The sequence below is a fragment of the Clarias gariepinus genome, chromosome 21, assembly GCF_024256425.1.
Source record: "Clarias gariepinus isolate MV-2021 ecotype Netherlands chromosome 21, CGAR_prim_01v2, whole genome shotgun sequence".
In the NCBI taxonomy this organism is placed as follows: domain Eukaryota; kingdom Metazoa; phylum Chordata; class Actinopteri; order Siluriformes; family Clariidae; genus Clarias; species Clarias gariepinus.
Window position 1 is genome coordinate 20,079,460 of NC_071120.1, and position 22,824 is coordinate 20,102,283.

Genomic DNA, 22,824 nt, shown 5'->3' on the forward strand with positions numbered 1-22,824 from the left:
ACTCTGGATGGTTTGTCAGTGATGTAAATGGTTCAAGTAATCTTTAAATAGTGTAAGGCCATTAGTAACGCAACTGCAAATGTCTGTAGGAGTAGTTTCTTCAAATCCCTGGAGGCAGGGAGGGGAGCAGCACAGCAGCGCAGCCAGTCTGACACATGAGCTCATGGGTCAGAGAGAAAACATCTGCGTGAATGCACGATTACCTCTGCTCATCCGTTTCTTTGTCCGCTGTAGTCTTCATCAAGGTTTTTTTTTTTTTTCGTCATGTTTTTTTTTTTTTTGTGGGAGGCGGGCTGGGTTACTCACTCATCTTTTATAATGCATTATCCTGTATTCAGGGTCACGGCGACCTAGAGCCTATCCCAGGCGATGCAGGGCACACACACATACACTCACACAATCATTCACACACTAAGGGCAATTTGGGATTGCCAATTAGCCCAACCTGCGCATCTTTGGACTGTGGGGGGGGGGGGGGGGGGGGGCGAGTAACCGGAGTACCCGGAGGAAACCCACCCACTAGGGGAGAACATGCAAACTCCATGCATACAGAGACGGGAATCGAGCCTGGCCGGGAATCGAGCCTGGACCCTGGAGGTGAAAGGGAGGTCCAGGGTGTAGTATGTTTTTTACTACACCACCACTACACCACCGTGCTGCGGGGGGGGGGGTATTAGAGTTCAAAATAATCTTTTTTTTTTTATTTTATTTATTTCCCTTCTTGTTCAATTTACTGGGTTAAACTAGTTGACCAGATTGATTTTAGTGCTGAATGAGTATAAGAAATCACATACAGCAAGTCTCTGACTTAGAAACATTTGAGTTATGAGTTTCTGCAGATACGAACGGACCGTAGTTCAACGAGTATTCGTAGATATGAACATATCACAGAAGTAGCTCACGTGTATTTCACGGGAATTATTTCCTTAGGCGCAGTTAAGGTTTTTGTTTTGTGGAGAAAGAGGGCAGAGATTTAGTTTAGTGAATTGGTAAGTTTTACATTGTATATTTGTGCCAAAGGCGTACAAGACTCATTTTTTTTCTCACAAGACGGACTAAAGAACAAATCGGACTAACAAACGTGCTCCTGGAACGGAACTCTTTCATAAGTCGGGGACTACCTGTATTTGGAAATCTTTCATAAGGGAAAGCCTGATTCTGAGTGTGTTGGTGATCAAACTACAAAATCTGGTTCTGAATTAGTTGCAAGGCGTGATGAGAATCTCTGCTTTGACCTGCCTGGCGAAAACACTTAAGGTTTAGTCACGTAGGTGCAGCGTATTACTCGCAAACCCAAATGCAGCAATCAGAGGTGGATACAGTACATTATTGCTGGAATGAGTAAGCATCTTCAGTAATATGTTATGCCCAAGGAGGTGCTGATGAAGTTGTTTAAATAATAAAAATGTACTTATCCTGCTGTTAGACCTGGGACAGAAAATCTTCATAATAACCGGATCTGTTGATTATGAACGGCTCTTCCATCAGCTCTCATGGACGAGATCTCTCTCGGCCTTTAAAGTCTCAGCATGTGTCTATCACCTAACAAGCTAATGTTCTGCTAATGGTGCCACACTACGCCCGATAGAGTTGACTGTTAATGAGGCCGCTGAGAAGTCTGCACTCGTCAGGATTGTTGAGCTTCAAGGATATTTTAATGGATTTCACTCGAGGCGTTTTATTGTTTAACTTGAACTACGCTATCCTTAGAGATGGGTATTATAAGCTTTGGCACAGGGTCTTGTATGAAGTGATTGACACATAGAAGTGAAACAGTGAGCATGAAATATTTTTTTTACTGTTGTCACTGGTAAACAAATCATGAATTTATTGGTAGCTAAGCAGTTAAACCTCCTACATGTTTTCCATGTTTTAAGTTGCCTTGGAAACCTGAATGACTTTAGTGTAGAAAATAGGAAATGGTCGTGTACAGTATATAATCATCGGCGTAGCCCTGTTAACTAGGGTGTTTGGTCATTGCATCACCTAAAATTAAGGCATTAATCATGCTACATATGAGCATTTGAGTTACAAACTTTCAAAGATACGAACACACGTCCGTACATGTTCAATCATGAAGGTTAGGTCACAGATGTCCCGCATGTGTGCAGCCTGCATCACAGGATATCCGGTGTTATGTGCTAAAATGGACCCCTGCAACTAGTTTGTGCCCCCATTACACAATCGCTATCTTTAAAGCAATAAGACGTTGCTTCTTTTCCTACAAGATAGATTAAGTTTAAAATATTTCTCATGTACCTTACAGCAAAGTTGAATAGTATTATTGCATGTGTCAGCTAGGAAACTGGGGTGAGAGCACAGGGTCAGCCAGGATACAGCAGGAGGAGGTGGAGTTAAGGGCCTTGCTCAGTGGCTCAACAGAGGCAGCTTGGCAGTGCCGGGGTTTGAACAAATAACCATTCTGATCAGTAACCCAGAGTTTTAACTGTTTGAGCCACTACTAGCGTTGTAAATAACCGGTAGATTTTTGGTTTTATTTGATTTGAGTTTGATTTGGCATTAAATTTTCATTTTCCAGTATTGCTAGTGTTGTATTGTTTGATTTATTTTCGTATATATTTAATGAAATGCCGTGTAACTTGTTGCTATACAAACAACAAATAACTTTTTTTTTTTTTAAAGCTTGCTTACACAGTTAGTGACTACAGAAGCTCAGTTTTATAAGAATCCACCGAGAATAATCACGCAAAAAATAGCGTCGACCTGAACAGTATTTGAGTGTACTCTGAGCACTACCAGGGAGCAGAGTCCTCAGGGTGGCTCTTATTTACTGACATTAATCACACAAACAGTAATTTGCCCTCATTGTTTTATGACAATAAAGCCCTCTCTCGACTCAGTTCTGCACTCCTCGCCCTCCCTTTTTCTCACAGAGTTAAGGAGGCATGTGGTGCTTTGTCTACACAAATGGCTCAAGAAGAGTCAGAAGAAAATCCACAGCACAGTGATTTATTGGGGAACTCGATCCCCGAGCATTTGGACTCTGTCCGCGGGTGAGCAGCGCCACTGGGGCTGAGTGGCTTTCTTAAGCCACCTGCCATCCCAAGACTCCTCACCTGTGAGACCATAGACAGACACATGACATCTGTTTGTGTTTATGTGTATGTGTGTGAGAGAGAAGGGAGCTGGAATGATGGAGGCTGGGAATGGGGTTTTCCAGGCATAGTGTTGTAAAGCCTCTGAGTTTTAGTGAATTGTCCTGCCATACCATCAATTTAGATCTTACTTCTTTAAAGTAGAGCTTAATCAGATGTTTCCATAATTAATAAATAAATAAATAAAAAGTTATGGTCATGCTGGTCACCCATTAGTTCATTTGCTGTCTGACGTGTTGATTTTTTATTTTTGGTTTGTTTGCTGTGTGGTTTGATTGTGTTTTTACAATGATTACAAAAGGAAATAATATTTGCCGTTAGTTGTGTGGGAAGAGCTGAAATTGTACTTTGGTCAGTAGGGGCGTGACTCGAAATGTTCACATTAACTGAGTGGGGAAAAAAAACGTTTTCATGATGTCATATAACCATTTTCAAACATTTTTGTTTTGGTATGAATTAAAACAAAATTGTATTACAATATCTTTGGGGGGAAAAAACGGAAAAAGAAAAAGAACCTAATATATTTGTTCTTATAATATTTTGGACAATGTCTTTTCTATAAAGTGTCTTCAGTACTTACACCACTTTGTTTTTTTTTTGTTTGTTTCCTCTCACATCAGAAATACAGTTGTTAGTGAGGTTTTGGTCGGCAATGCCGCCTTCTTTTGTTCTTGAAACCAAAGAAACCTAAGTGGTTTTGCAGTAGGTGTGCAAAACACTGGTCAAGTTGAATTAAAAAAAGCCCTGGAGTGAGCAATTTGATCAGGTAGACAGGAATAAAATGGGTTTTATTCCTGTCCCCCCCCCCTCCCCAGTTTTGTCAAGTTTTCTCCCATCTTATTAGGGCTCTCTAAAGGGCAATCAAGAAGGTTGCAGGCTTAACACATGCTTCCTCCGAGAGGCATGAGGCCATGGGCTGTATCTTTTTCTTTTCCTGAAAATTCCTGCAGGAGAGAGAGAAGAACCATTGGCTTAGTTGTGATCACTTGATGCTTAGCAGACAAAGTATATACATACTACTCAATAATGCAAAACACGCTTGCTCGTTTATCAAGTTAAAATTTGTTAAAATATTTGCAAAATAAGTTATTCTCAATACAAGGTTTTACTGTATGTAACTAAATTGATTTCTACCCCATCTGAACTTGAGGCAAGTCTTATCCACCCCATAACTTACATAAGATGTAAGTCAGTATCAGTTTTTTACTTTATTAGGCTTGTTACAGTTTCACAGTACAGTTGGTGTAATTGCTTAAATTTCAATAAAATCCTATTTATATGGTGTTTTTATCAATTTGACGAAGCAGCTTTATTTACAGAATTGTGTCTGAACTTTTACTTATGGCTCATGGCTTTTCTAAAAAAATAAATAAAATAAAAAGCATGGAAAATGCGCATGGAGAACATCGAATCTGTGCTAAACAAATTAAATAATCATAAGTAGCTGGTTTAAACACCCACACCAGCAGGCCTTTTCCTGTTGACCTAATCACTGGTAAGTTAAGGTCACACACAAAAAGACATAATTTTACTTCTTAGTTGCTAAAAGATTGTCTTTCCTTTAACTCAGGCCCGTCTTTTTTTTTGTTTCGTTTTTGTTTTTGTGTTTTCCCTCTGGTATGTTTTATACACCACTTATGAAGCACTGACAGAAAACCTGCTCATTAAAGTGTTATAATAAGTGTTGCTGTAATAGAACCTCGTCGTAACCACAGGAAAGCCCGCTCTTACTACTACATTTACTTGATCAATGTAATAAAGTTTACTCATTCTCACACAGTGGTTGCACACATTTCTAATACAGACAACTGACACAACATGTTTTGTCCCAGGTTCACAGGTATAGCGAAGTAATTAAAGGTTATGACTTTAAATATGGGTTTTAGTAGCTGGGCTTTAGTTAGGAGTTTTTACTTCATTCCGAAGCTTGCTATTTCTTCAATCTGGACATCACATTTCGGAAAACAAGGCACAAAAACGTGCAACAAAAGTCCAGAAATCAAGATAATTAGTATTAAGATAAATTAGTAGATTTTGCTGCTTTTGCTGCTGCTTAAGAAAAGAGATTGGAGTACCTAGAGAGTTGCACATTTATAGCCTGCCGATAAGACTAGCTAGACAAGACCACACGCCCAGGACATGCCAAGGTCACACACACAGCCCTCATGTCAAAGCCCAGACTCTAAGTTTTTTTTTTTTTTTTTTAAGGCTTCAAGAACATTGCTTTGTTTATAAGATAAGATAATATACAGGTTATGTTTTTGCCGCTTGTTCATGAAATTTAGTTGCTGATGAAAACATGATGTAAGCTGTCCTGAGCCATGTGAAGCTTGGCAGCGTGTCCACGGTACATCTTGTTTCCTGCAGTGAAAATGAATCAGGTTCAGATCATTTTCTTGGAGGAAATGAATTATTTTATAAGGTTTCACCAAGGCGCTCAAGTAGTCTCGAGCTTTTGTGTAAACGGATGAAATGCTGCAGATGTAAACAACTTAAACCATAGTAATCACTTTGTATAAATTTTGTTTGTAAAAAACTTTTAGCGCTGGAATTGTGTAATATATACTAGTGTTAGTTCCTGTGGTTGACATGTAAAAGATTTAATAGAAATAGTTAAAAGGTTAAAGCTGAAAATAGGCTGATCAGCATCTGACACATAACTACTCATAACTTCCCTTCTACTCAACAATTTGATTTAACAATTTTTAATTTATGGTGCAAGGTTCCATTTTCATAGTGTACTCACCATTTAAAATAAAAAAAATTATATATACTGTGTATATATTTTAAATTTTTTTCTTTTGTTTTGGAGTAAGCCATGCTTTGTCACACTTTTGTGTTTGGTGAGGATTGTGGAAGTTTGTAAATCTTGTCGGTTGTTTCTGTGTCTTCATCGCTACTTTGTGTATACATGGTAAATTATCGTGTTTATTGGCTCTGCTGAGTGATGCGTATAGCCACACCCACCTCAAGGGAAAGCGCTGAATTGATTGGCTTTGTCGACTGACACACAGCCACGCGCCCACTTCAGAAGAAAAGTGCTAAATAGATTGGGCCTGTTGAGTGACGCATATGACCATTCCGACCCAGAGAAAAAAAGCGCTGAATTGATTGGCTCTATTAAGTGACTAATTTGGCCACGCCTACCTCCAGGGAAAAACACTGATCCTGTTACACATAACATTACATACTTGATCCTGTTACACATACACATAACATTTTAGTGTCACTGTTCATGCATCGTTTTTTTCCCCTCCACCTCATAAATTTGAGGTGGTTGCCATTCCTCTATAATCCTACAGGTGGCGCACACTAAACTATTCACACCTTAGCAGGCGACACTGCATTCTGTGTGGTAGGATCAAATTATTTAGCTTGTTTAGAATTGTAACAAAACCAAAATATAAAAAAAAAAATTAAATTGAGGTTTATAAATTTGTTATACTAAAAGTTTCTTAATACAAATTTCTTTTGTAATATCGTAAGAGGTGGTTCCAGGAGATTTCCATCCTTAATTAAGTTTGACCATTTAAAATGTCTGATGTGAGGTCTTCAAATTTGTCTTGCATTTATGCATTTTACTGTTTAAGTAAATGTTGAAACAATAATCCTGTATGAACTTTATTATCCCTGCTGTCTAATTTTGGAGAAAAGGAAAACTGGATGCATCTTATCTCCCCTCATCTCTCATGTTTGCCAAACAGATACAGCCATGGTAACCTTCCATGCATGGAATGTTTTCACACACAAAGCATAAGCCAGGGTTTAAATGATGAGATTAGAACGACCATCATGATTATCATGACCGCTTCTCTGTACACAAACTAAATAAGTGCTGTTCACTTGTAACACTCGCATACAGACACGGTTTATTTAGTTACCTTCACTGCTTCAATGTTATAATGAGCTAGATACAGCTAATTACTGGTTTGGTTTATTTTCAGTCCCATTTTTGCTTCTACGACCATTCTGACGAGCCTTCTGACCTGGTTACACTTCACTAAACCCCTTGTCCGATGTAGGTCAAGGGCGTCGAGGCTGTTAGTGCTTTTAACTGGGCAGCAATTCTGTGAACTTCATGCTTTTGGATTAAAGCAACTCCGACTTTTACAAGGCACATCATTCTGTGTCATGCTTTTTTGTTTGTTTGTTTGTTTGTCATGTCTGTTTTTTATGGGTATGCCCAGATTTCTTGTAAATTTCTGAAGCTGGTGACTTCCTTTTCTCTAAAGTATTTTCCTTGTAGTACTGTTTTCAACTCAAGCATTTCTCAAGTCCTGTTTTCCAGTTGAGTAATGCAAAAGGGGAATCTCCAGGCTTCCTTAATAGTAGGAGCTGTGTAATTTATGCAGTTTAATCAATCTTTTGTTGGTTGATTCAACTATTTTCGGTTTTCTGAAATTCAGAATTGTTTCACACCTTTGAAACTATTTAAAGTAAACCTTAAATGTTAAACCGTCTAAAATAAAAAAAAAAGTAAATCCTTAAACTTAAACCAAGACATTTTGCAGAAAATGCAAGCCGTTTTTTTTATCTTCCACATGTACTTCCATTTTGCAAGAGTATCGCTTCTTCTTTTAAAAACTGCAAAAACGCTACCTACTGAACTGTAGATTGGCAGAGAGAAAAAAACAAGTTTTTAGTGCTTCCAAACTTAGCTGCTTGAGACAATGAACATTAGTGCAGTTGAATCACAATGCTTAAAAATAATATAAAATTAACCATCTTTTTAGATTTACTAAATCTCTGACCTGTCTGCCCAAAAGGACTGTTTTAGAGATCTAAGATTTTTGAGCCGTTTTTGCTCTTTGTGCACAAGTCCAAATTAGAGTGGATCAGAGACTTTTTCACTTGTTTGCTTTTAGTTTTGGTCTTGCATCGAAGAGTTAAAATAAAAAGTGAACCCATTGGTAGCAAAAATGTGTAAAAATTACTAGAACTTAAAGAGCTACTGTATATTATGTAGTTTTTGTAAACCTTTTTTTTATTATTTATACAGCAGAGTGAAAGATTATGGAAATAGGTTTAATATGTGTCCCTGAGTAAGCAAGCCGAGGCTGACGGTGGCAGAAGGGGGGGGGGGGGATGATCTCTGAGAGGATGATAGAAAGAAACCTTGAGAGGAACCAGACTCAACAGGGAACGCATCCTCATTTGGGTGATAACGAATAGCAGGGATTGATCTGCCGTCATGCTGTGTGCTATATTGTTGTTGTTGTTGTTATTAGTAGTAGAGCAGGTCAGGGGTTTAAGTTAACATGGAGTCCACTTTCATTGTTGGAAAATTTTTGTAATTTTGAATGTCTGTCCTAAACTATCTGCAGTCATGTGCCATCACAGAAAAAACTGCCTGCATCTAGAGTTTTCTTTTTTTCTTTTTCTTTTTTTTTATTCTGGCAGATAATCAAAACATATGACATTAAGTTTAAATCCTTTAGCTCAGTGTGTGCCTTATGGGTCAGTAGAAACACTAAAGAAAAAAAAAAAGCCTTTAAGATATACATGTTGTTGGGTTCAGTTCCTGAAGTTTATTCAGGCTCTAATCTAAACGTGCTGTGCCGTATTCTTACACCTGCTTAACCTAACTAAACCAAAAGGAGAAACCACACCAAAGTTTGTTTCAAACTAATTGAATACTGCATCTGTGAAAACACTCCAAGCTGTGAATTACTCCAGGTTTGAAACCAGGTCCAGGGTCATAGAAATGACAGCAGGGCTACTTTAATATTATAAATATAAAGAATTCATACAGTTTCTGGGTCAAGCATATTATATATAAGCATATTATATTATATATATAAGCATATTATATTATATATATAAGCATATTATATATATATATATATATATATATATATATATATATAGTAAACATTTCAGTTAAGTACTTTGTGATTAAAAAAGTACAATAGGTTTCATCTCAGTATTTGTTGTAGTCAGTCATTTCTATTTCTATATAATGTTCTCCCCCCCTAAAAAAACTAAACAAAAAAAAACACGAGTTGTATGAGAGGGTAAATAAGTCTGGCCCGACATACACTACCACTCAAAAGTTTGGGATTGCTTGCAAATTTCTTTGTTTTTGTTTAATGATAATTGTTTGTTTTCTACAGTCTACATTGCACATTTATGGACATTTGCATGTTGCATCACCCTGGACATTGCATATACACGTTCATGCATATTTACATGCACCCAGTCTAAAGTATTCTATATTTTCTATATTTGCATGGCCAAAGTTTTTTTTTTCTTTATCTTCTATAGCTTTATTTTTGCTAAAGTTTTTTTAAATTCCATAAGTTATTTATTATTGATCTTTTTTTAAGGTCACGGGTGGTCGTATAAGCATTTCACTGCATATCGCAATGTGTATGACTGTATATGAAAACTAAAAATTTAATTTAAACAATACTGGGGATTTCAATACTATGAAATAGCACATATGGAATTAGGTAAATGTTACAACATCAGTCAGTTTTTATTTTAAGACATAGAGGTCAGCCTTTCTGGAACAGTTCATGCAAAAACAGTATTATTAAGTGCATTTGCAAAACCCATCAAGCACCATGTAAAACTGTCTCTCATGAAGACCATCGCAGGAAAGCAAGACCAAAACTTCTTTCGTTCATTTAGAGTTACCAGCCTCAAAAATTACTAATTAACAAAACAACAGCTAAGATTAGACCCATTATAAAGGATTTACAGAGCATAAGTAGCAGATACATCTCAATATCAACTGTTTAAAGGAGATTATTGTTTATTTTAGACGCCTTCAGCATTGCTTTACAGTGTAGAAAAAAAAAAATCAGGAACCACCATGGAGTTAGAAAGTGATCCCAAACTTTTGAGCGTAAATACAGGTTCAAAACTTGTAATGCTCACAGAAGCTGAAGTTGATGATAAAAAGATGTAATATAGCATTAGGTGTTGATATACAGTATGTATCATTGTGGATTTATAATGGAAATAAAATGAAGTGACGGGGAACATTGAGTGTGAGCCATAAATGAATGCAACATAAGGGTTAAAGTAAAACTTAATAGAGCATAAATGGCAAAGTGCTGGAGAGTTAGAGTTTACTGACTTTCTTAGCTTAAGTTTCTCACTATACATTCTCTGTATCACAGTTGGTGCTGTGTGTTTTAGAATAAGTCATGTCCTAAAACCAGGGCAGAGTATTAAGGATGAATAATAAACATGCAGCTGCTCGGGCACTCCTGACACATTTTTCTTTGCTGTAAGAGATGAAACACCCCTTCCTGCAAAGCACAACTCGGGGCTTTGCAAAGTCTCTTCGTGCCTTAAATGCCTAGCCTGGGTGCCAGACTGTGTGGGCGTGAGTGTGTGCATGTGTGTGCGCGCGCGTGCATGTGTGTATGCTGTATCTGCACTCTCTCAGTGAGTTGATTAGCTGCTCACTGTAGCGTACAGAGATAAGTTTATCTCCTGAGGGGTAATGATACAAATGTGCAGTGCAGTTTGGCTTGTGTGTTCCTGGCCTTTCCGTTATCATAGGGCTAACATAATTAAATATCAAGAGCATATTTTTGGCAAATGGAGCATGTGTGTTAAAAAAAAAAAAAAAAAAAAAAAAAACTTGAGCGAATTTGATTGGTGTCTGATAACAATCTAGCAAAGCTCATTTGTTTAGTCAAGCCTTACATGCAAAGCAGTGCTCCAAATCTACATCATTCTGTCGACCGTTGGATCAAAATGTTCCCATTTTCTGAAAATGTATCCCCAGCTCGCTTACTTTTGAAACGGCGAAAGTTGCAGCAGGTCGCCAGGTAATTATGATGCATGCAGCATGGGTTTTCCACTGAAACGCTTAGCTAAAAGTAAAGCTGTTCCTCTGTAGATGAGTCCGTAATCCCATGTCCGTTTTACCTCGGATATCTATTTAAAACTGATCACGAACACGATTCGATACCTCAACAACTACAAAAAAAAAGCTGCATTGTGGGTCCCCATTTTTTTTCCCAGGTCTGTCTTGCTGGCTCTCGATCCAAATATGTTCCCTATTCAGGTCAGCTAAGAGACTTTGTCAGGCAACAAGCGCACCATTGTAGGCTCTGCTTTGTGGGTCCCACAGTGTGACTCAGCTTGGCGTTAATGAGAAATGGCTGGCAGGTCAGATGCTGCTACGGTTCATTCATCCCTCCTCGAATGGGCCAGACCTTGTGGAGGCATGGCTCTCTTTGCCACTGTTTGCTTGTTTCTGGCATCACTGGGATTCTCTGTGTGAAAGCTTCACACTTCAGATGGTGGAAAGAGCTCTGGGTTTTAACATGAGTTTTTTTCTTTTTCGTTTTTTTACTTCCTTCTCCTCCTTTCTCAGGGGATGTGGTGTCCTGCTTTTCCTCACCCCGATTTAAGATGCCTTAGAACCCGGCTATTATTGTTTGCAGAAACCACTGCAATTACGCTGAAACTGTAAATATCCTGCACATTTTTTTTAAGGCTTTTTTCGTGCCAATATATATAGGTTTTCATGCGTTTTAACACTAAACTATTAAGAACAACATAATTTACTCATTTTGTAGCATAAATATTAAGGTTAATTCAGCTAAATTTCCATATAAAATATAATACTGTATAGATTTTTTTTGTATGGTAGAAAGAACACAAAACGACCGTAGAGGAAAACGCGACTTGGGATGGTGTATTATTACTGTGTTTACCCCACAGTACCAACACTATTTTACATTCTACCACTGCGGCAGACAAAGCAGTAAAATACTGTACAGTATACGGGTTTACCTTTACAATCTTTTTTTAAATTTTTTCTTGTTTTAAAGGCTAATGTATTTTAAATAAAATTTAAGTGGGAGAATATTTAGGGTTCAAACTATAAAATAGGCATTTATAGGCATTTTTCTTTACATTTTTTTTAACCAAATCCAAAATTTACAGATTTTCACAACTCTGGTTCAGAAATTTGAAATTTCAGGGGTCGACTGTACATCAAATTTAGCAGTGGTATTTTTACCTTGCGGATAGCAGTACAGCGCCATCTGTTGAGTTTTGAGATAAACTGTTTTTTTTTTTCAAGGTCAATTTATTTATTTCTTTTTTTTAAAATATATGGGTGTATTCTATTTAAATTTTAAGAAGCACATCTTTCCTGTGGGCCGATTGCGATGAAACCATGCCAACGTGTTACCTCAAGCTTGGCCAAATACATTTGTGAAAATGGCATTAAAATTAATTTATTAGTTTTTACATCATGCGTGCACTCATTTTACATCCCCAAAACTATCATTTTTTTTGCAAATATCTTTAATGTACAGTTTTGATATATGTATAGATAATACATGAAGACTGCATTTGGTCTTCTTAACTTCAAAATAATAAAAAGAAGCTGGAGAAGGAACAAATGCTTGCTCTGAATTATTACAAAGAGCTAGCTTGTTTAATGTTCATTAACTGTAACTATAAATGGATACAAAGTATGATCTGTTGACTTCTGATGAACAATTGTTAGTATTGACAAATGTCTGTAGTATAAAAGGAATAAAATGCATGATGTGCTGGGATTGAAAAGTAACCGACTTTGCTTCTCTGCGTCACTGTCCTGTCATTAATTATTTTCCTTTAAAAGCATATTGTGTTGTGTATGTTTCTTCTTGTTTGTTTGTCTTTCAACACTGGTCCTACTGAAATCCCTGACACATAAGAAACCCTCCTAAAGGTGAGGTTTAAATAGACCCTCCTCATGCTTTATAGCTAAAGAAATTAGTCGAGTCGAGGAATTGGACCCGCAGTGTCCCGGAGTCAACTTCATATCTCTTGTGCCTTGTTCCTCATTAGAGCTTCCTTCCTGTATGTGGAGCAGGTAATGAAATTTTAGCGTGGCTAATGGAGTGGATTTAATATCAAAGTGTGGAAACAGACTGTCCTCAGTAATGACATTTTGCAATTTATCCACAATGACAGGATCATTTTCTGCAGCACAGTATACAAGATGGAGCTCCCAGGGTCGCACATTGACATCAGCTTTGTGTCCCACCGTGAGAGGCGTTTCTAATAGTCTTGTGTTTGCTCTGTGTGTGTTCCTAGGAGGATTCTCCATGGTGTTCCTGGCACGCACCCACAGCGGAGTACGATGTGCTCTGAAGAGGATGTATGTGAATAATGTGCATGATTTAAACGTCTTTAAGCGAGAGGTTACGATCATGGTGAGTCGCTAAAATAAGCCAGGACAGCACATCATCCGATACAATCTGAGAACACAGTGAACCTCTTCAGTCTGTACTTTAACAATTTATAATCATGGAATCTTTATCATGTGTAAATAATTGGTGTTTTTTCAACCCCTCCAGTGCCAATTAGTAGCTTATTAAACATTTTTTTTTCTTTTTAAAAAAAAGATTACATGTATTTAACAAATAGTACGGCTGGGATGTTTGTGCAAATTGTTTAAAAAAATTGTATGTTTGCTTTGCTCTCTTGCTTGCCACAACATTACATAACTTCATGTTTTTATTCTAATGAATTTCTGATATGAGCTTCCTCTGTATTAGTTTTTTTTTTCTTTCTACTATTGCCTGTCTGTTTTGTCCAAACAGAAAGAGCTGTCAGGCCATAAGAACATAGTGAGCTACCTGGACTCCATCATCAACACAGTAGGAGACAGTGTGTGGGAGGTTCTCATCCTTATGGAGTTCTGTAAAGGTCAGGACAACTCCGCTACACTTATAATGCAATGCTTCTGTGCATTACTAATCATTCAGGAAACATATTCCCCTGTTTCCTGCTCCATGTTAAATAAATAGATTTTCACTATTGCACATGAAAGTGTGTAAATTTTGGGCTGAGTTTGGTGGGGTTTTTTTTGAACGCTTTGCAGAGTTGGTCCCCAACTTGCGAACATTCGACTTTTGAACAGACCGCATTCGTAGATACGAACCAATAATTGAAGTAGCTCATGTGTATTGGACAGAAGAAAGAAATGGACACTAGTGCACCAGATACCAATATTTACAATTATATACAATATTTTCAGTGTGTAAGTAAATGTTTAAAATATCCAAAGTCCGGTATATTGTATGTGTGTGGAGGGGTGCAGGAGAAATGAGTCGGCCCCACCGGTTTCAATGAATCAGTCCAGGAGCACGATAATAGGAAATGTCTGTCCTGTAAAGCCGTCTTGATGGAGGATGACACTTATTTCGGAAAATCCTCCACAAAACAGAGTTCACAGTCTAATACACTGGAAAACAGCTCTGGGACAAAATGGTGTTCGTTCAAGCGCACAGACAACCTTGTTGCATTTCATATATGTAAGATTAAGGACTTGACTTGCATGTGGCTATGATTTCAGATATTAAATTTAGGCAAGTAGATTGCTTTATATTGTGTATTTGAGTCAAAGTTGTATAAGACTCACTTTGACTTGAGAACAAATCCGACTTACGAACGTACTTCCAGAACGGACTTACTGTACAGCCATACTGTGTTTGGTGCCTGGTTTACATTAAGGTTTTTTTTTTCAGTGCCTAAAAGGACAGTAATCGCAACCTTTCTTTACAGCGGGTCAAGTAGTAAAACAGATGAACCAGCGGCTGAATGGTGGTTTTACAGAGCCTGAGGTTCTCACCATTTTCTGTGACACTTGTGAAGCTGTGGCCAGACTGCACCAGTGCAAAACCTCAATCATCCACAGAGACCTAAAGGTACGACTCATTTCATGGATTCTCAAGCCAAATCTTTCAAAAATCAGCTGTCCAGACATCCCAACATTTTATATATAGATCTTTGGGAAAAGAATCACCAGACACCACCCGATACCATATTATCATGAAACCTAGGTGTGAATTCGATTAAAATTGCGAGTTTATTGCGATTTATTAAATATTTACCATTCATAATACAATTTTCCCGATTTTGTTACAATTTTAAACCTTTAAAAAAAGTTTGTTTTAAAAAAGTAGTTTTGTTTTTAAAAAACCAAGAGCAGGATTTAAACCGTACAGAATGAGATTTTTTACTGAGCAGCATGTATCTCAGTCATCTGATATGATTTTTATTTCAGTTTTAGTTCAGTGTATACCAGCTGTAGGATTATATAAAACCAGTGATGTTTTACAGCCTTAAATGAAAAAAAGTCTCAAAACTCAAAAGTCATTGTGCGGGTTGAGGGTAGCGTGCGCTCGGGCACGTGGGGCATCTAGCGCACATAATTTTCGACTAATTAACGTTTGTGGTGTTTTGAGACTTGTGTAATGAGTGGGTTTGAGACTAATTCGCTCTCTGAGTTTAAAGATTGGTAAGTTTGGAGGCTTGTAATTTAAATAAAATAGAATAGTCTTTATTTTTATTGCAGCAAGTACATCGAAATTAAAAGTGGCATTCCGCGATGCAAAAAAAAAAAAAAAGTTAACCTACTTACAAACACACACACTTCCACAAAGTATACATTCCGTTATTGCACTATCAACAGTGATAATTTTTGCATTAATTACATCAATGGCATTAATTGCAGATATTGCATAAATAATCGATTCTTATTGCACATTATTTGCAAATTTTTTCATAGCAGCATTAGAATAAAAACTGTTTTTATATGTACTGGTTTTTGTTTTTCTATGTTCTATACCGTCAGCCCAACGGCAGTAGATCTTGTGTGTTTTTTGATAATGTTGCGCCACTCAAGCATATATATTTTTTAAATTCTTTTTTTTTTTTTTTTAGTTTTTTTTTATTATTATTATTTTTGCCATTAGTGTAGCAAAATGTGAATCACCACGCAAAAAAATCACGATTCATAGCTGAATTAATTTTTTCCCCCATCTCTAATAAATTTTGGGTGCATGCTCATTTAGGAAGGTTATTGAAAGGTTTAAGGCTATGATATTGCCATGGAACATGGAAAGTTCCGCCTCCATCCTCATCTCATTTTAATAATCTTAATTCTCCTGTTTGAATGGCACATTCAGTCAAGGTAAATTGAGAATCTTTTGAGTTTATTAGTGCAAACTCCTATCAGGACTTTAGTTAATGTAAAAGCATCTCTGCTTCAGACTGTGCTCTCTAATTTAGTCTTCTCTCACTTTTTTTTGTCCTCCTTTTTCTGCCCTTTGTCAGTTGTTGTGGCATCTCGCCCTGCTCCGTGTGTAATTATACATAAACACGGAGGGAAGAAAAGCCAAAAAGAGGCAAATGAATGCACCTTGTCCTAACTAGTCGCTCTGCTACTGTAACTGTGACACTAAGCCTCATTTCCCAAGACGGTTATTCTCTCCTGATAATGTTATTAGCCAGAAATTTAAGGAAACCCAGGCATGACAGCCTTATTAGTCCCAGCCTGACAGGATCAAGGACGCTTTTGGCAGGCAGCTGTGGGAACTTGCCAAAGTTGCCAGTCACCTTGAATCGTCCACTTTTGTCTGTCATGAGCAGCGGGACTGCTCAAGCACTACTTAAACTCTTGTCTTCATGCAGGTGGAAAATATCCTCTTGAACGACCAAGGGAACTATGTGCTGTGTGATTTTGGAAGTGCCACCCACAAAGTACTGCACCCACTCAAAGATGGCGTGACTGCTGTGGAGGACGAAATTAAGAGGTAAGCCCAGGGTTGTGAAAATGTTGAAGTGTTTAACATCAGCAATCAGATTAAGATCAGAAATGGTTTCCTCTCATGCGAGCAGTTTGGTTATGAGGATCAGCTGCCTATAGAAGTGAAATGAATCGCTTTTTACTATCCAGGTTGTTTTACTATTCAGAGTGTTTTCACAAATAAAAATATATATATTTCTTGCATGATTTTCTATCTAGTTTCTTTAAGTACATTAATCTGTATTGTAATGTGTGTAATGCATTTATGCATCCACAATCTTAATAGTGTAGCACAGTGACCTCTAAATTATTGGCACATAAAAAAAATAAAGAAGTTTTTCAAAGAAAAACTACAAAAAGTCGTATTTGGGACTCAAGTATGGTATTAGAACAAATGGACGAGGGTGAGTCAAAAATAATCCGTATTCTTCAGATAATCCATAGAATTCATTTTAATCAGCTTTTAGAAAAGACAAATTACATCATTACATCATAATCTTTTAGCTTTTCACTACACTTTGTCTATCTGTCGATAAGCTTTCGTATTCCCTCATTAAAAAGTGAATGAATGCAAATGCCACGAATGCAGCTCTATTGTCACTTCCTGATTGTCTATCGTCAATCCATGTTTTATCACCAGTAAAGATTCTCTTAAAGAAACTTTCACCTTCCTTAAATATCGGTCCGAATTTTGTTTGCAGATATCCAAACGCTTTTGCTCTTCGGAGGGTTGTTTAGGCACCAGGTACACCCTCAGACCAGAAAAAAAAAACTAATCACTGCACGCTGCTCTTCTTTCATGAAAATCACGAGCATGAAAGGCATCTATTTTTGCTCGCATCGCAGTTAAGAATGAACTGATGTAACACGTTCACACCTGCACAGCATTGACTGGAGAGACAGTAGCCTTGGACTAAAAGCGCTGATATGACAGTGCAACCAACAGAGGTTTTAATATAAACGAAGTAGGGATCTTTTTTTGACTTACCCTTTTGTTTCTTTGATTAGTGATGTTTTTTTTTTACTCTACAAAATCAGATTTTAAAATCATCAGCACCATTACAATTAATCCTTTCTCTGCTGTGGAGAAGATAAGATTGCTGTAATGTCTGACAAGATTTCAAGCTCTGTACCCAAGATTATATATTTCCAAGTTTATATTTTTAGGTCTGCATTAGCTTTTTAGTTCAGAACGCAACTTGACGACAGAATTTATAACCTAGACTTAAAACAAACATTAATTGTGTTACTTTAATACCTTCCGTGCTGATTTCTAAGCATGTAGGGTCTTGTTGTCTTGTTGAATGGGTCAAATAGGGCTAAGCCTGATCCTTTTGGCTGAGATAACCAGGTTTTAATCTGGGTAATGAAAATGCTGACTTTAAAAAGAAAACAGCCACATGGCTCTAAAGCATCAATAATTTATGCTTATACTTTTCTCCAAGTGAAAGTTATGTAATTTATAAGGAGTTGCTGTCCTGATGGGGAACAGAAACTAGTACGAACCTTTGATCCTGTCTTTTGTGTGTGCAGGTACACAACCCTGTCATATCGAGCCCCAGAGATGATTAACTTGTACCAAGGGAAAGCCATCACAACCAAGGCTGATATCTGGGTAGGTACACATACACACGCTCATTCCCGCCCACTCAAATCCGCGCACACAAGCATGCATGCACGCACGCACACACATAAACCACATACCCATCCCCCCCTTTTTTGTCCTTTGGTGTATGTGGCTTGCATGAACTCATTGTTATGCTAAGGATCTGGTTTGGCCAGGCAGATGAAACGAACCTAGAGGCCAAACCGGTTTCTTTCAGGAATGAGTTTTGTAATGGGGAAGGATTTCCCTAAGAGGATTGCTGTTATTTTTCTGTTTATTCCCTGCACGTTAAAAAAAAAAAAAAAAAAAAAAAAACATATCCAATATCCAAAAGAATCCAAATGTGAAAGAGGAGTCTTAACAGCCACTAAGTTTCTTTTATTTATGTATAGTTTATTTATAGTATGTGAGGTGTTGTTTCTAGTTTAACACAGCCTGGCAGTTTGTATTGTGTCTCTTGTTTTTTATGATTAGGATCTGCAGTGCTGTTTGCTGCTGCTGTTTATTTTGCTTTATGAATTCTAAAACACCCTGTGTACAATCGCAGTAATTCACAATGTAAACTTTTTTTAAATTGATGCATGAGGAGAAATCTGTCTGAACTGACATTTACATTTTATTTGTAGTCATTTATCACTTGTGTTACACCCAAGTATAGTCTGATTTAAAAGTTCACGAAAAAGTCATGAAACTGAGGACATGTACAGAATCTAAGTAGTAGTAATAGGACTTCCTTAAGAAGTTCAAATGAATGTGGAAGAGTAAAAGCAGAGAAGGAAAGGATATTTCCTGAGTCCCACTCTAAATATAGATGTAATGGCTTAAGTTCTTCCTTTTCTGCATGATGTGAGGCAGAGAGATGTTTTTTTTTTCTTAACCAAGGAAACAGGGGTGTAAGAATATACCAGAATAAATCACTTAAGCTGAATGGATTACAATGGACCGAACTTTTCACTGCCTCGGCTTTGTAGTAATTATTTACAAAGCAGTCATATATAAGCAGAGTGTGGATGTTTCCTGTCAGTTATTGCTTTGTGTTAAAAAAAGAAAGAATTGTGCACAAGTTCATGACAATGTTGACACATGCTTGTTCGTTTCCTTGCAGTGCTCATCAGCGTGCAGGTTGATGTCACGTCTATTTGTTTTGGTGCAATTATGAACGAGTTTACATTTCACGTTCTCTACCTTTCTTAGGCACTTGGATGCTTGTTGTACAAGCTGTGTTTCTTCACACTTCCATTTGGGGAGAGTCAGGTCGCCATATGTGACGGAATCTTCAGCGTTCCAGACAGCTCAAAGTTTTCCTTCAAACTGCACTGCTTAATTAGTAAGTGCCAGCGCATTGTCTGTCAAATCATATCCCGTTCACGCAGATCTGCTTTTCTAAACCTCATTCACATCTGGTAAAAAGGAAGGAGCTACATTAAAACAGCTGCTTCACTGATGAGGATCAGACCTCAGCGAGATGTTTACTTTTGTTGTACTGCCACCTCCTGGTAGTGATCAAACATTGTAAATTTTTTTTTTACTCTGTAGTTATTCATTCACAAATCCTTCCATTCATATTTTCTTTGAACAACTTAACATCCAGGGGAAAAATTCTTATAAAACTATATATAATATTATATATTATAATTTTGTGAAACAAAACAAGCTTTCAATACAAAACTAAAGGCAAACCAAGTGTAGATAGATGGATAGATAGATGGATAGATAGATGGATAGATAGATGGATAGATAGATGGGTAGATAGATGGGTAGATAGATGGATAGATAGATGGATAGATAGATGGATAGATAGATGGATAGATAGATAGATACTTTATTGATCCTGAAGGAAATTTCAGATATCGAGCAGCAATAAACAGTAACACAGACAGGTTGTAGATGTGATCGCACATTGTAAATCTTACATAGAGTCAGTATACACAGGGTAATGTGTGACCTGACTAGAAGTTACTAGTGCAATGCTAGAACAAAAACTACAAGATATATAGGAAGCATATAAATAAAGAATATAAATCACAAAAAAACTAATAAGGGAAATGAGGTTAATTGCAGTGCAGCTACTAATGTGCAGTTTTATGTGTAAAAAAGTAACCGTGCAAAAAGTATTAATTGTTCAAATAATTGTGCAAAGAGCAGCACAGCATTACGGTTCTCACTCAGGTTTATGTGAACGCTGGTGTTTTATTTTTTACACTTGTAGGATATATGTTGGAGCCTGATCCAGAGAAAAGACCAGACATCTATCAAGTCTCTTACTTTGCCTTTAGACTTGCTGGAAAGGAGTGTCCTGTGCCAAATCTATTTGTGGGTTCCGTCACCATAATATACAAATACATTTGTCATAATTGCAGTGTTGCAGTTCTTTTTAATGATTTGATGGAATGAATATTTGGATTCTGTTCTTCAGAATTCCCCCCTCCCCACATCACTACCAGAGCCACTAACAGCCAGTGACATCGCTGCTAAGAAGAGCCAGACAAAAGCCAGGTATTTGAAACTGTACACAATAATTCAGATTTTTTTTTTTCCTTTTACACGAAAATGGATAAACTCACGACAAAAAGTTAGAGATCCTATAGTTCCATGTGCACTATAAAAATGGCAGCAGTGACCACTTTCACTCATCTTAAAAGATAAACAGTTGTGTGCTGAGTGTGTGTATAATTATTATTATTATTATTTTACATTTTTTTTGCAGAATAACAGATTCCGTCGGTCCCACGGAAACCTCTATTGCTCCAAGGCAAAGGCCGAAAGCAGCCAACAGCAACGTGCTGCCCCTGCCCAACACTGTAACACCTGTGAAAATGAACGCCCCTCCAGGAGCAGTCAGCAACGGACAGAAACGTATGTCTTTGTTTTCTTTTCTTTTTTTGTCCAGTACACATACTTAGTCTTGTGTTGGACTCTTTTTCAGCAAAAATCTAACTTTTTTTTTTTTTTTCCACAACATGTGAACTGAAGGTAGCGTTTAGCTCTCACAATCTGTGTGTGTGGTTTCGTTTCAGCCCAAGGAAACGGGCAGCAGGCAGCTGTGCAGATGCAGAGCAGCAATCAGCACAACCGCGTGTTACAGCAGCTGCAGCCTGGGGACCTGAGACTGCAACAACTGCACCATCAACAACAACAACAACCACCACAACATAACCTGCACCACCAGCAACAAGTCAGTCCACAGCAGCTGCAGTACATGCAGGTAATTGATTGGGTAAATTACTATTGGCACAAGACTCTTAGCCACAGTAAAACATTTGAACGGTGTGAACTTTTTGAAGATGGCCAGACACCTGATCCTTAAAGATAGGAAAACTGATTTTGCTACTTGCAGGAAAAGTGGAAACTTTTACACGTAATCATTCATGAACACCATTTTCATGTTAATGGAACTCGCCTGGGAGTCCTTGCCACAATCCCCCATACAGTCCTGAACTCACTTCAAGCCATTTTTACAATAAAGGAGTTCCTGGGACGCCAGCATTTCAGACCTGAAGCAGGAAATCCAATCATGGCTCCAATCAGTAGTGTAGCAGGAAATTATATAGAGAAATAAAGGAAGTCTTGACCCTTTGTACATTAAAATATTCATTTCGAGACTAACATATTTGAAGCTAACCTGTGCTACTAATTCCACTACACACATCAGTTGAGGATGTGATCTGACTATTGCTCTGACCACAGTTCAGCACATTAATTATTATATCTATAACAGTGCAGCATAACTGAAAAAGTGAAGCACATGTTATTTATTTATTTTTTATCACAGCTCATAGCTAAAACTGCGTTGTGGATTCATTATCAGACACGCCTTTGAATCTGTCATGTAAACATGTCAGCTGCACTTATTTTTGGAGCATCAAGATTAAAAAATAAAATAAGCTTGTATGACACCAGATTTTATTAAATTGCTTTCTCTCTCTCTCTCTTACTGTAGAAGCCATGTTTAAAAATGTTTTGGCAATTATTCAACATCTATATGATATGATCTGTGATTTTTCACACGTACTTGCTGGGCCGCATTTTGCAGAGCATCCTGCTGAATGCACTTGGCTCCTGGTGCTAGTTATCAAAGAGTTATTATGATCTGTAAATATAGCAGTGTGTCAGTGGCTTTGTGTGACAGTATAACTTTTAGAGTGATGCGGTTGATTTTATAAAGAAAAGGAAGAAACTTTTTGTGAGCGTCACATACAATGGTGTAAGTGCTTTAGGCGCATATATGAGAGAGGTGTCGGTATATAAAGATACATTTTAATAATGCTTGTTTGTTGTTGAATAAGGATTTGAGAATGCTTGTAGAATTTGTGGTTTCAGCGCCTTATGTTTGATCCTTTTTATTTAAATTGATAAATGTAGTGGAGTTGATTTGCAGCACAGCATTTTGTGTTTAGAAATATTTTAGTGGGAAAGCAACAACAAAGACATGAGGCAAGAACAATGGTGCCAAATACTTGTGCCAGTTTTTGAGAGTGCCAGTGCACAGTGCATACAGTATAACCTGAAACATGGCAGAATTATTCCTCTGTATTTTTAGTTCC

General features: G+C 37.4%; 1 protein-coding gene across 4 annotated transcripts in view; it reads left to right on the forward strand.

The window, feature by feature from the left end:
- The window catches only part of bmp2k (BMP2 inducible kinase), a 58,459-nt gene that overhangs the window by 20,737 nt on the left and 14,898 nt on the right, over positions 1-22,824 (forward strand). For all 4 annotated transcript variants that reach the window (XM_053481552.1, XM_053481554.1, XM_053481556.1 and 1 more), the window contains exons 2-11: positions 13,176-13,294; positions 13,685-13,790; positions 14,649-14,791; positions 16,560-16,681; positions 18,208-18,289; positions 19,475-19,607; positions 20,490-20,593; positions 20,697-20,776; positions 20,988-21,136; positions 21,298-21,485. In XM_053481552.1, the coding sequence (XP_053337527.1) occupies positions 13,176-13,294; positions 13,685-13,790; positions 14,649-14,791; positions 16,560-16,681; positions 18,208-18,289; positions 19,475-19,607; positions 20,490-20,593; positions 20,697-20,776; positions 20,988-21,136; positions 21,298-21,485 (1,226 nt within the window). The remainder of the gene's footprint in view (positions 1-13,175; positions 13,295-13,684; positions 13,791-14,648; positions 14,792-16,559; positions 16,682-18,207; positions 18,290-19,474; positions 19,608-20,489; positions 20,594-20,696; positions 20,777-20,987; positions 21,137-21,297; positions 21,486-22,824) is intronic.